Source organism: Vipera berus, assembly GCF_964194415.1.
Source record: "Vipera berus genome assembly, chromosome: 2".
NCBI lineage: Eukaryota > Metazoa > Chordata > Lepidosauria > Squamata > Viperidae > Vipera > Vipera berus.
This window is the reverse complement of record NC_138203.1, coordinates 167819982-167832739: the sequence shown is the minus strand read 5'-3', so window position 1 is coordinate 167832739 and position 12758 is coordinate 167819982. Positions and strand designations below refer to the sequence as shown.

Genomic DNA, 12758 nt, shown 5'->3' with positions numbered 1-12758 from the left:
CTCCTTTTGAAGGGTGGGAGCCATTTTGCAGATCCGGACAAGTTCAGAGATTAAGCAGAAGACAAGTCTGGCACTTATGTCTCATGTTTCCCCAGTTGAAATACAAATAGCCTGTTTTGTAGCTAAGCCATAACTGATTAAAGGGTTACCTGTCAAAATGTAGAAATCTCCCTGGAAGGGAAGCTTTAGCTATTAACATGTATACCAGAATTGTTTATTCTACTTGTCAGCTGGAGCTCAGACAATCTTGATAAGCTTAAATCTGTTTTTTTTTTTGTTTGGATTTGGGGACAGGTTTTTGTTTGTTTGTTTGACTAATAATCACTCCAAATGTTCCTAATGCCATCAATGAAAATTAATCTAATTGGGAAATGCTTGGGATTTCTTCTACAGTCTAACATGTAAGCTACCAGAATGAAGTTACTTATTTACCCTTTCCTGTCTGTGAGATTGAAAAGAACAGATGTGAGTTCAGGTATATTTGTATTAAGGTTTTATTTTAAGGACAGTTGATGTAACACTTGATATGGCTAACACATAAAAGAGATAGCTTTAGTAAATTTATGTTTCTGTGCTCCTACCCCCCCCCCCCAAACAGTGTACTTGTACTACTGTATTTCATATTTAAAGGCAAGCAGGCTTTCTTTTAACAGCTTGGTTCATACATGAAACCTTTGTTTTACTCATGGTTTGTAAACAGGCCATGAACCAATTAGCCAAAATCAAAGAAATCACACTGCTGCTTAACATGCTGTATTTATACAGCTAATTACTGTCTTGAGTTCCATAGCCTGTTGAATGATTTACTTGAACTTTAGTTAGAACTACAGCTACGTATCTGTAGGTAAAAAACAGAAGGAAATGAGGGTGATTAGGGAGTGGACATTGCTAGCACCAATGGGCCTCCAGTTTGTTGGCTTCACACACTGCATTAAGCTATAAACAAGTTTCAACTCAGATTGGAATATGAAGCCAGTCACCATGACCTATCGAATAATCACATTTTGGCTTGATGGGATATGTCAAGTCAGCCAGACTTATTTTTACGTCAGATCTGCTAAAACAACCCACCTCATATAGTGTTAGCCATGGCATTCATTGACTGAGTTCTCAGAACACCATCAAAATGCGGCTTGTTTGCTTTGGGATCAGTGGGATATGTGAATCTGATGATTATGCATTTGTCATTGAAACATGAAAAAAATGGGCCTGTAATGCATATGAAAGCTAGCACTATTGCATTTCATATTCTAACTATACAGTACAGGCTGGTTAGACTATTTTCCCAGTGAAGACAAGCCCTAAATTTGCACTCTCTTCTTAGGCCCAAGCAAATGTGGCTAATGGTCAAGGTAGGTTGTCACCTATGTACTAGAACAGGCATTAAAGTTTTCTGATTTCATGGGTGAAAGCAAGCTGAAACAAAGACCTTGCTGTGGAATTTCATCCAATCCCTTATAATTTTGATTGTCTATGCCAGGGGTAGGCAACCTTGGCTCTTTTATGACTTGTGGACTTCAACTCCCAGAATTCCTGAGCCAGCCATGCTGAGGGAAAAGGGAGAGGTTTCCAAGCTGAGCTATACTGGCTCAGGAATTCTGGGAGTTGAAGTCCACTAGTCATAAAAGACCTGAGGTTGCCTATCCCTGGTCTGTGGACCATTTCCCAGGTCACCTGTTTCAGTTGGTCACAGTGACAAAGACATATATCCAAGGTCTGGAATTGCAATGTTGTATATTAAGGACATGATTTTTAAATAGTGGCAAGATTTCAAAGTAATGAGTCTTAACAGAAAAATTATCTAGAGACCAAGCTCTGCCCAGGTACCATAAAAGTCAAATTTGCAATTAGTCTAAGCAATCAAGTAATCTTGCTTCCTCCTTTTGTTGTAATAAAGTTTGAATTATGTATTGTTATAAAGGTTTCCCAAATAAGTCATATGCTATATAACTGGGACTGAAACCATACCTGGTTCTAAGTAATAACTATGGTTCACATGTAATCTATGGTTTTCAAACCACCTGGCTGGATCCACACTAATGGATGCACTAAGCCAAGCCAACACCAAAGAAATTTCATTTTATATAAAATTGCTGTGTAAACTGATTACTACTTTGACACATTGGATAAGGATTAAGCTGGGATAGGAACTTCCTGCTAGACTGCATCTATAGCAGCTGCACATATTTGGTACATAGCAAGCAACACTGCAAAAGTTTATTGTGTGCATACATTGGCATAATGTACAAGTAATGGTATTACAGTGTGTACAGATTGTGACACGCTGAAGTTGGGAAGAAATAATTTCATATGTCTGTAGGTAGACATACTGGTTACAAAATTTGCTGAGAATGCTTTAAGGACACTCTTAAATTGGAAAATTACCTCCAGCATCTGCTTTTACCCCAAGAATAAAGAATTAGCTTGAAGTAGTTCCTCTGAAATGAGCAGCAGCAGTACTACAGTTGTGTTTTGGGGGAAAAAATACTATCAATCTTTCTTTCATCAGCAGCACATCAGAGCTGTGTGTTAAAAGCATGTCTCTGTATGATATGCTATAGTTGCTCCAAATATTGCTTCATTCCCAGCTGCAGAGGACTAAACAAGTCATTCAGAACTAGCTCTCAGATCATGGTGATCAACTTAAAACTTCCCACTTCTTCGGTAGGAACAATGTTGATGAAAGTTTTATATAGCACAGCTCCTTTGGGCAACTGGCAGATCACTTCTCGGCTTTCCTGGCCCCGGGCAGGAGGTACATAGACTTCTTTAGTGAACCTCACAATTCCATCTTCAAGAGCATACAAGCATTTGTTGCTGCCCATCCCCACCTGGGACAGAGAAACAGAATCATAATTAAAGAAAGGAAACAGCTGCCTCTGGATCAGAGTGCAGGCAGCGCCTATCACTGGGACTGCTAGCAGATCTCAGACACTGGTACAGTTTGCCAATTGTGTGCTAAAGCACAATTGCTTGTGCAAGAAAGACATCACTATCACCAGAATGATAACAGCATAATGCAAAGATGTCAAAGTGAGGCTGCAGGATTCCAATTACTTGCAGAAACAAAAGACACTTCTGCAGATTAAATTCAGAATCCCTCCTCTGGTAGGGTTTACACTCGTAACCTGGGATACCTGGTTCATGGGATGTAGCAAGTAATTTGTTTGCAATAGTGGCAAATATCTGTAGCTCGAGTGAGGGTAAAGGTCCATTCTCCAAGCTTGTGGCTTGGTTTCCGAACATTTTGTTACCAGGCTAGGTAACATCTTCAGTGGAGTTTAGGGAGTGTCAGTATTGTTTATAAGGGCTTCAGGTGTGGGTATGTCAAGTGAGGGTCTTCAGTGAGAGGCTTGTGATGGGAAGGTTACCTCAGGTCAGGGTCACTGGGAGGTGAACAGAACAACATTGACACCGATACCCGTGAAACTCCACTGAAGATGTTACCTAGCCTGGTAAACAAAATGTTCAGAAACCAACCTACAAGCTCGGAGAATGAACCTTCACCCTCAGTAATTTGTCTCTCTGCAAGCCAATTACATCTGCTCCTTGTGCCACCATCTTTTCTTGACACCAACTGCCGATGGTGTGTTTTGGAGTTCTAATGTCACAGTTCAACCCATTGGCCTAAATCTGGTTCGATGCCAGCTGAGTAAGATAAATGTCAGCTTGTGAGCCCAAAAAATGTTGGGCGAGAGTTGATTTCTTCACACCCAGAAATGGCTGAAGATAATTTCAGTCTTAAAGATGGTATCTCCAGCAAGCCCAATTTTATATGATATCATTTTGCCCAGTTACTTCGTGGGATGGACTTGGCCTCTGGGTAAGCAAGCATTTCTCCTTAGAAGGCATTGATTACAAAAATATATGCAAGTTGTGCTATAGATCAAGATAAAGAAATGCCTGATTATTCTCCTTTTCCACAACTTGATTTCCCCCCCCTTCCCGGGTGATCTGAAGTCACCCAATGCACCACAATGCGCTTTCCTGTGTTCCTCTTGCTTCACCTCAGGTATTCTATAGGGCAGTGTTTTTCAACCTTTTTTGGGCAAAGGCACACTTGTTTCATGAAAAAAATCACGAGGCACTCCACCATTAGAAAATGTTAAAAAATTTAACTCTGTGCCTATATTGACTATATATAAAGTAATTCTCTTGAATAGGAATCAAATAAACACAAAGAAAGTATTTTATAATTACTTTATTATGAAATAGTAAGTAAACAGAAATATGAAAAATTATAAAATACTTTATTCAGTGCGCAACCTGGGCCTGTTTGGCTGAACACAAAGCTGATATTCTGGCTGGAATCGAAGAAAGACACACACATAGCTCTTCGTCAACAGCTCTCAGTCTCTCTCTGTATTTAGTTTTTATAGCAATCATGCTGGAAAAGCTCATCTCACACAGATATGTAGTGGAAAATGGGAGCAATGTCAAAATAGAGTCTGGACCAATCACAGCCCAGACATCAGAAAAGTGGAGGGTGTCCCCCTGAGGAGCGCCAATCGGCGCCCCTGCTGGCCGAGGGCGGAGTCAAAACCCCACCCCCCCATACCCAGGACACAGTCTGGCGCCTGCCTAGTGGGCGAAAATTTGACATTTTTTTAAAAAAATCTTTCGACTTTTTCAATTTTTCCCACGGCACACCAGGCAACATCTCGCGGCACACTAGTGTGCCGTGGAACAGTGGTTGAAAAACACTGCTATAGGGTTTTTTCTCCCAGCTATGAAGATGGGTTTCCAGTGTATCTGACATAATCTGGTATTTCATATGGCAACTATACTGGGTCTGGATTTTTACTAAATATAAAGAGGTGGTTCTGTGAAACTCTAATCAGGGTGGGAGAGACGCTCCAGTTTCTGGTTATTAATGTCGGCACTTTCATAGCAAGAGAGATCAAAAAAAGAATTTTATTCTTGTCTCAGCTGAGAGAAAGAATCTTGAAAAATAATAAAAAATGAGGCCAAGAGGTTTGGCAGACCATAATGAAAAATGGTTAATGTCAGGATAATTTAGAATAAGGCAAGGAAACAGATGCTTTGATAAAAATGGAATCAAGTCTTAATTAAGTGGTATTTGAAATAACAAAGAGAACATCTTACGTGAGCTCCCGGATGCCACCGAATCACACGCTGGGTGGCCAATATGTTGCCTGCGTGAACAAATTGTCCTGTAAATGAGTTAAAGTAATTAAACCTCAGAAACAAGACAGCTTGAGTGCATTTTAGCTGAATACAAATGGAGCACGACAGAACAACTTTCTGTAACATTCCTTCTCATGAAATGGGGCCCATTGCAGAAGAGGTCAAAGGTGAAGGATCTGAGACTCAAGCCTTCAGTCGTACCCCTGATTTTACTTAATCTGATTGGCTGAGGCTTTCTAGCAGTAACATTGTTCCTACACATATCCAAGGTATTTTCTCAACAGATTTATCAGAAGAGCCTCAGTTTAAGTTAAAGATTTCCTCATTCATACATTAATTCACCAAATACTCTCTCCATTTAGTGTAGACTGCCATCTTGAGATTACCAAGAGAAAAAGAAGGAAAAGGGTTCCATTTCGGTAATCCTGAATCCACATTCAAGTTCAGGTAGTCTTTGACTTACAACCACACAATTGGAACTAGAATGTCGGTTGCTGAGTAAGACAGCTGTTAAGTGACTTGTGCCTCGATTTTACAACCTTGTTGCCGTGGTTGTTAAGCAAATCACTGCAGTTGTTGATCATGTAGTTGTTAAAATAATCCAGCTTCCCACATTGACTTTGCTTGTCAGAAGGCAGCTGGGAACGTCACAAATGGCAATCTCAAGACCTTGAGATGCTGCAACCATACCTGCCAGTTGCCAAGCACCCAAATTTTGGTCATCTGACCATGGAGAGGTTTAGACAGCCATATGAGAACCATGATAACACTGAATTGTTTTGTATTTGTATGAGAAGGATGAAGAAATCTGGGATCTGGCTACAGAACTTATGTAGAACATTCTGGCCTTGTAAGGATGCAGAAGGGAATGCCTTCTGCATCCTTACAGGGCCAGAATGTTCATATCCTGAAGCATATTAATGACTCGTCTGCCTTGGACTAAGCATTGTAACTTGATGTTTTGGGGACTCTTACTTTGGAAGTTATCAGGGCTTGGTCTGGCTACTTTTTTTTAGTTTATTTTATCAACAAGAATAAAATACAAAACAGAAAAAGATATATCCCAACACTAACAACAAAAAGTTAAAAAAAATGTATACAAAAAGGGGGAAAATGATCCAAATATCAAATAAATTTAATATTAAACATAAAGAATCCACCCTGACTGGATCCTGAAAAAATAAATAATTAAAAGAATCAATAAATTCTCCTCCCCTTTACATAACGGGTCTACAAATAGTTATAAACCTTCCCAACCCTATTTAACCAGATTACTATATTAAATAAACAAATATTCCAGAAGAGAGGATCTCTATCTGAAAATCAAATCGACCCAACTTCTGAACATAATATATATGTTAAAATTTTTTTTTTTAAAAAAAGTCAATAGGTTAGCCCAAACATCCCTCTTCAAATCTCTCTGTTTACCATCTGTTATTGTATTTAACACATAGAAAGTCCACAAAGTCTCTTATAAAGCTGTCTAGTAACTACTAATAACACTAATCTAACCACCTTTTTACAGTGGTCTAAATCTCTAGCCATGACAATTTGACTGCAGCATATTCCAATTTAACTGGAATTAACATACTTTTTGTTAAAAAGGAAGGCGTTCCTCAAGTCAAAACTGACTTCTAGCAACTCCAGGTACATTTTGTCAAGAAAACTACATGAGCAATACAGAATATGGCAACAGCTTCTTCTGGGATATTTTTCTGGCGCCACAGTCCAATCTACAGCTGATATTTCATGCCAATGATGGTCCACTGAAGAGAGAAGCACATCTGATCCGACTTAGATTATTCCAAGAACAGGCAAGGCGAACAAGGTCCTTTCATTAGTCTTGAATCTTTGAATTTAGTTTCAGTAGATCAGACGTGTCAAACACAAGGCCCGGGGGCTAGATCCGGCCCATGAAGTGGTTTAATGTGGCCCGCGAAGCCATCCTGGAAACAGTGAGGTAATGGCCCCCACTGCCTTGGCCCTGGCCCAGAGACCCTCCTCCTGCCAGAGACCCTCAGATCTGTCCCACTCCTGCCCAGGCCCCCATAGGCACCCTTGATGCGAACGATGTAGAGCTGGCCATGCCCACCCAGTAGGCCATACGCACTTTAGCCACGCCCACCCAGTAGGTCACGCCCACCCAGGCCACACCCACCCAGCCCCCTGAGGGCAACCGCAATGCTGATGCGGCCCTCAATGAAATTGAGTTTGACACCCCTGCAGTAGATGATCTTGCAAACCCTGCATTTTTGTGATCTTTCAATTGGCTTAATGAAGGTGTTATATAAGACAGCATTTCTCAGTCTTGGCAATTTTAAGATATGTGGACTTCCACTCCCTGCATTTCCCAGCCAGCATGATGTCCATATATTTTTAATTCATCAAGATTGAGAAACGCTGCCCTAAAACGTAAAAACTGAGGCAAGTATCATCACACTATGGTGTCATCATCATGGGGGGGGGGAGAGAAATACAGGGACTATTGACTCCCTACCCCCCCCACTCCAGTCTCCTTAATATCAAGGCTAGAGTTTAAACTCTTTTTAGCATATTCCTTTAAAGCTTCATGTGTGCATAGCTGTTCAAAAGCAACCCACACCAAAAAGCTTACAATTATTTTTTCCCCCACATCTGGGCTCTTCAATATCTTACTGTTCAAGCTATGTTTTTTCCCCACATCCGGATATCAGTCCTCAACCTCTTACTGTTAGAACAAAATTTCTCAACCTCAGCCACTTTTAAGTTGTTCCAGAATTCCCTAGGCAATCCACAGTTTAAGATGCTGAGGTTGAGAAGCACTGCTTTTTTTTGGGGGGGGGGGGAGATCTGGAGCCAATCCTTGCTATTTTTTTCATTTCCTTTCTTCCCAAACTCTTCCTTCTCTCAATAAACACATGGGAATGAACCCTGTAGTAACATAAAGAGTAACAAATACATCACTGCACACTGGACTTCATAAAAGGCACCCATTTCTAGGACATGATCAGAGAATAACAGAATCACAGGGTTGGAAGGGAGATTTTTGTCCCCTAAGGGCTTTTGGTTTAAAACGTATTTTTGCTATTGGGGGTGCTTTGGAGGGATACTTCTGCAAAATGTGGACTCTACTGAATATCCTCATCTTCCCTTTGGTTTCCCAATAACTTACCACTAGCTACAATTATGACACCATTTATCAGTCAGGTTTACTCACCAACAATCAACAATAGCATAAAAGAATAATCAGCAACTTTTTTCAGTTATGTAAGCCTGATAAGACAGCTCAGAACCTTTCACTTAATTTATTTAGATTCTCCCTACTGTATTCCCACCCCCCACATTACATTCTAAAGAAAAATGTACAGAATGTAAGCACTAATTTTAAATAGTGGACCCATATTCTGCAATAAACAGGCAGAATTCAAAACTATTGCAGTTCTATCACCTACTGGCTGTGTCATAGTTGATAGGCATAATACAGAAATATCCAGATGCCCAAATAATATTCATCAATCACAAAAGGCAATTGGTTCTAACTAGAACAACTTACATCCTGCAACAATACCTTTAATACTGTCAAATAACACCTCCCTAACCCAGGTCCTTGGGAATCAACAGAGGGCTAAAAATGCCAAATCTAGCTGACTGTGCAACAAACCATAGTAAACGGTACTTAATATGTCAATGCATTGACAAAACTTCCATCTGTCAATTACAGAAAGCCACATTGCTTAAATCTGCACATATGATACATTAGAACAGCCTAAGTCAGGGGTCGGCAACCTTGGTTCTTTTATGACTCGTGGACTTCAACTCCCAGAATTCCTGAGCCAGCATAGGCACAGACTGGGCAATGCTTTCGTTTCTGCAGGGCAATCGGCCAAACCATGATGCTGAGGAAATGGAATGAAACTCTCTGGCATTGTTGCAAAGCAAGCCATTCCCCACCCACCCACCCACCTTATAATTACAGCTTTGGGACTTGCTGTCTTGAACTAATTCTTGAAGACAGAAAATTACTCATTCCAATGGAACAATTTGCTCTAGGGAAGTTCTGATCAGCTTTTCTCTTCCTCTTTTTTATACACCGGAACCCAAATAAATTTCCAGCAAGAACAGCCTAGAGCAGACATGTCAAACTCGCAATGTCACATGACGTCGCACGACGTATCACAGCTTTTTTCCCATTGCCGCAGTGGAGTGGGTGCGGTTTTGTCATGATGTGTCCAGCTTGCGGGCCGACAGTAAGACACCCCTGGCCTAGAACAATGTTGTTCAACTTTGGCTATGTCATGTGGACTTCAAATCCCAGAATACCCCAGCTAGCCAGACGTTGCCACTCTCTGGCCTAGAGACTACAGCATGGCTGGCTCAGGAATTCTGGGAGCTGAAGTCCATGAGTCATAAAAGAGCCAAGGTTGCCGACCCCTGGCCTAAGTCCTCAGGAAAGATTTGATGCATATGAAGGCCAATACCAGCTAAAGAACTAGCAGCTGTGACTTCATTGGTGTGAACAGATGAAAATAACAATACTTCATTAAATTTTATTTGTTGCCCAACTCCCAGCAGCTCTGGCAGTTTACAAATAGGTAAAAATATTCAAAAACAAAAAAACCCCAAAATTAAAAAGAATAAAGATGGCTGAAATGGCAGAACTGGACGGAACAAAGGGAAGAGGAAGGGAAAAATTCTTCAATCAACAAAGGCATGGCCCTTCAACCAGTATAGTCCATGTTTGATAGCAAAGGGCAAGAAAATTAATCCGGGGTGGGGTTTTTTTCAATTGTTGTTGTTCATGGGTGTTAATAATAACAATAATAAACAGGAAACTGCAGTAAAGTGATTAAGAAACTTACCATCTAATTTTTTGAAGCCGTATTTTTTCCCTCTTCTGTTCCCTCCACGATTTTTGGTGCTGCCTCCGGTTTTTTTGGATGCAAACCTTACTACAATTGCACTGAGTGTGGGAACGGGCAAAACTGTTACAGGAAGGGGAAGAAAGCAAGAGGTTCCAATTATTAGTGTGATAATAAAAATTGTAAGCTAAGAGCCAGCAGTTCCCAGTCCAAAATGCAAATCAATTCAGCCATAAACCACGTTCAAGACAATCTGAAATAACTACAGCTTAGTTTAGTAAGTTTAGTTTTAACAGCTTTTCTAAAACAAAACAAATCAGGAGAGTTCAATCTTCCAGATTTCAGGTTGGAGAGATTGTTCCACAACTATAAAGCAGCAAACTACAGCAAAACATTTCTGAACTTTTCTGGGGTAGTAACCTTCAGCATCCTATTTAGGGCATGGATGCTGGACAGGTAGATTTTACAGAATTTGAAGCAAGCAATCATGCAAGTAGCAAAGTGGCAAGCCACAGAGGTGCAATCAAACACTCAGAATTATTAATTTATAAGTTTATCGATTATTCAGTCAAATTGTTCCTAAAGACAGCTCCTTGGCAACCAAATGCAGCACCCATAGTAAGTGCAACTCCACCAAACTGCAGGCGACTGTATTTTATACTAAGTGCATACATTTACGATAATGCAGGAAATTCAATTTCTTTTAAAGCTAGACATTTAATAACAATGCAATAGTATCTTTCAGAGCTCTTCTGCCACCTTTCCTTTAAAAAGACCTGACACAGACCTGAGAACAAAAAATAGGGGAGAAGCAGATGACCTCTGAACTCTCCCCCATGTGTCTAAGTCTGTTTGTGTGCCTGCAAATCAGTGTTGGTTCCTGGCAACTGCTTGCACAAATCCCTGCAGTTTTCTTGGCAAGGTTTTTCAGACATGGTTTGCCTTTACCATTCTTCTAGAACTGAGAGGGATTGCTGTACAGGTAGTCCTCAACTTACGACCATAATTGAGCCCCAGATTTCTGTGACTAAGTAAGACAATTGTTAACTGAGTTTTGGCCCATTTTACCACCTTTCTTGCCACAGCTGTTAAGTGAATCACTGCAATTGTTAAGTTAGTAACCCAGCTATAAAGTGAAACTGTCTTCTCCATTGACTGTGCTTGTCATAAAAGGTGATCACATAACTCTGGGATACTGCAACCATCATAAATATGAGCCAGTTGCCAAGCATCCAAATTTTAATCACATGATCGTGGGGATGCTGCAATGGTCATAAGTGTGAAAAATGGTTGTAAGTCACTTTTTTCACTGTCGCTGTAACTTTGAATGGAGGGTTGTAAGTTGAGGACTACCTGTACCAGAATTTTTTTAAAAAAGGCAGAACAAACTAGATTCTAACAGCTGATGAAGCCTAGCCATAGCACCATTAAAACACCTCATCCCAACGATGCTTTTTCACGGGGCAACTGGTCTTTTTCTTTAAAGACCTTTCGGTTCTCATCCAAGAAGCTTCTTTAAAACATCTTTGGGATAACTATGACCTAGATGACTGAGAATCTCCATATTTAGCTAAAACAACATTTTGTGAGTTGTGACACCAGTGAAGGAAGATAACAGACCTTGTGCATGAACCCCTAGGAACATATCCCTCTGACCCATTTGCAGGCGAAAGGAAGATTGGCTACGCCAAGCAAAGCCTCCCCACTCCCGCGCTCCCCCCCGCCGCTGAATTCCTGCCCGCAACTTCACACACTGGAACACTGCATTCCAAATCTTCCATTGCCACCGCCTGCTGCCTTTTCCCCGGAGGTCATCACCAACTCAGTCAGGCTTCCACCCTCCCAACAACCTTTCCGACTCACGTTGCCTGGCGGCCCCGGAGCCCAAAAAGGATAGCCCGCCCAGCAGCGCCGCCATTTGACCTTCCCTCGCCGCCCTGCGAAGCGCCCCGTCCTGCCCTGCGACACTTCCGGGTCCGGGAGCAGCGGCGGCACAGAGCGCGGGATTTGAACGAATGTTTGAAAGAATGAGCCGGCGCCTGACTTCGGAGGTGCAGGGTCTCGCTGCAAAGAGATTGGAAGCGATGGGGTGAGAGCCGAAACGTTTCGTATGATTTTCTAAACGGAGAACTCTGGCTTCAGACGACGAGCACACGACTTCACGTGGTGAAGGCTGGGTCATATTTTAAGGCGGTTTGCGTAAACGGAAAGGAACTTTGTTCGTCTCGAGGAATGTTCCTTCCTTCCTTCCTTCCTTCCTTCCTTCCTTCCTTCCTTCCTTCCTTCCTTCCTTCCTTCCTATGTATAGTATAGTACAATTATTCTTTTTTTGTTGTTGTTTAAAAGCAAATCTGGAATCTGCTGTTTGTTATCATAAGATTTTAGACGAATCTTTCCATAACAGAAGAGTGTTTCAAAAAAATTTAAAAAGTATGATTTGCTTGGGGTATTTTATAAACATGTATACAGTTGGGCATTGGACAACATTATAAACTTAATCTGATAACTTCTTTATTTTGTTATGAACCCACAATATTTCGTTCATCGTTGCTCTCACCCCCATCAGTGAGATAGGCTTAGGTCATCTTTAGCTGTTTTGGTTTAAAAGTAGTGTTACCACTAGCAGCAACTTGAAGCAATTAATCCTATGTGTATGTATATTGAACAGATCCACTTCCCTGCACGGGGCTGTAGCTGCAAATGGCTCTACAATGCATTCTATATGGTATCTGTCTACTCAGTTCAGTGTGCCTTACTCAGTTCAGTGTTTAT

The 12758-nt window shown here is 41.1% G+C and overlaps 1 protein-coding gene across 3 annotated transcripts; it reads right to left on the bottom strand.

Moving 5' to 3' along the window:
• Nucleotides 1-295: 295 nt before the first annotated feature.
• MRPL27 (mitochondrial ribosomal protein L27) lies at nt 296-11957 on the bottom strand. Of its 3 annotated transcripts, none has more exons than XM_081317993.1 (4): nt 11850-11957; nt 9987-10109; nt 5107-5174; nt 296-2831 (listed from the first exon to the last, which is right to left on the bottom strand). In XM_081317993.1, exons 1-4 carry the CDS (start codon nt 11902-11904, stop codon nt 2625-2627), a joined length of 453 nt encoding a protein of 150 aa, XP_081174119.1. In that variant the 5' UTR covers nt 11905-11957; the 3' UTR covers nt 296-2624. The 3 variants fall into 3 exon arrangements, with proteins under 3 accessions (XP_081174119.1, XP_081174118.1, XP_081174120.1); XM_081317992.1 differs by lacking the exon at nt 11850-11957 and adding an exon at nt 11741-11816; XM_081317994.1 differs by lacking the exon at nt 11850-11957 and adding an exon at nt 11607-11663.
• Between the last annotated feature and the right edge of the window lie 801 nt (nt 11958-12758).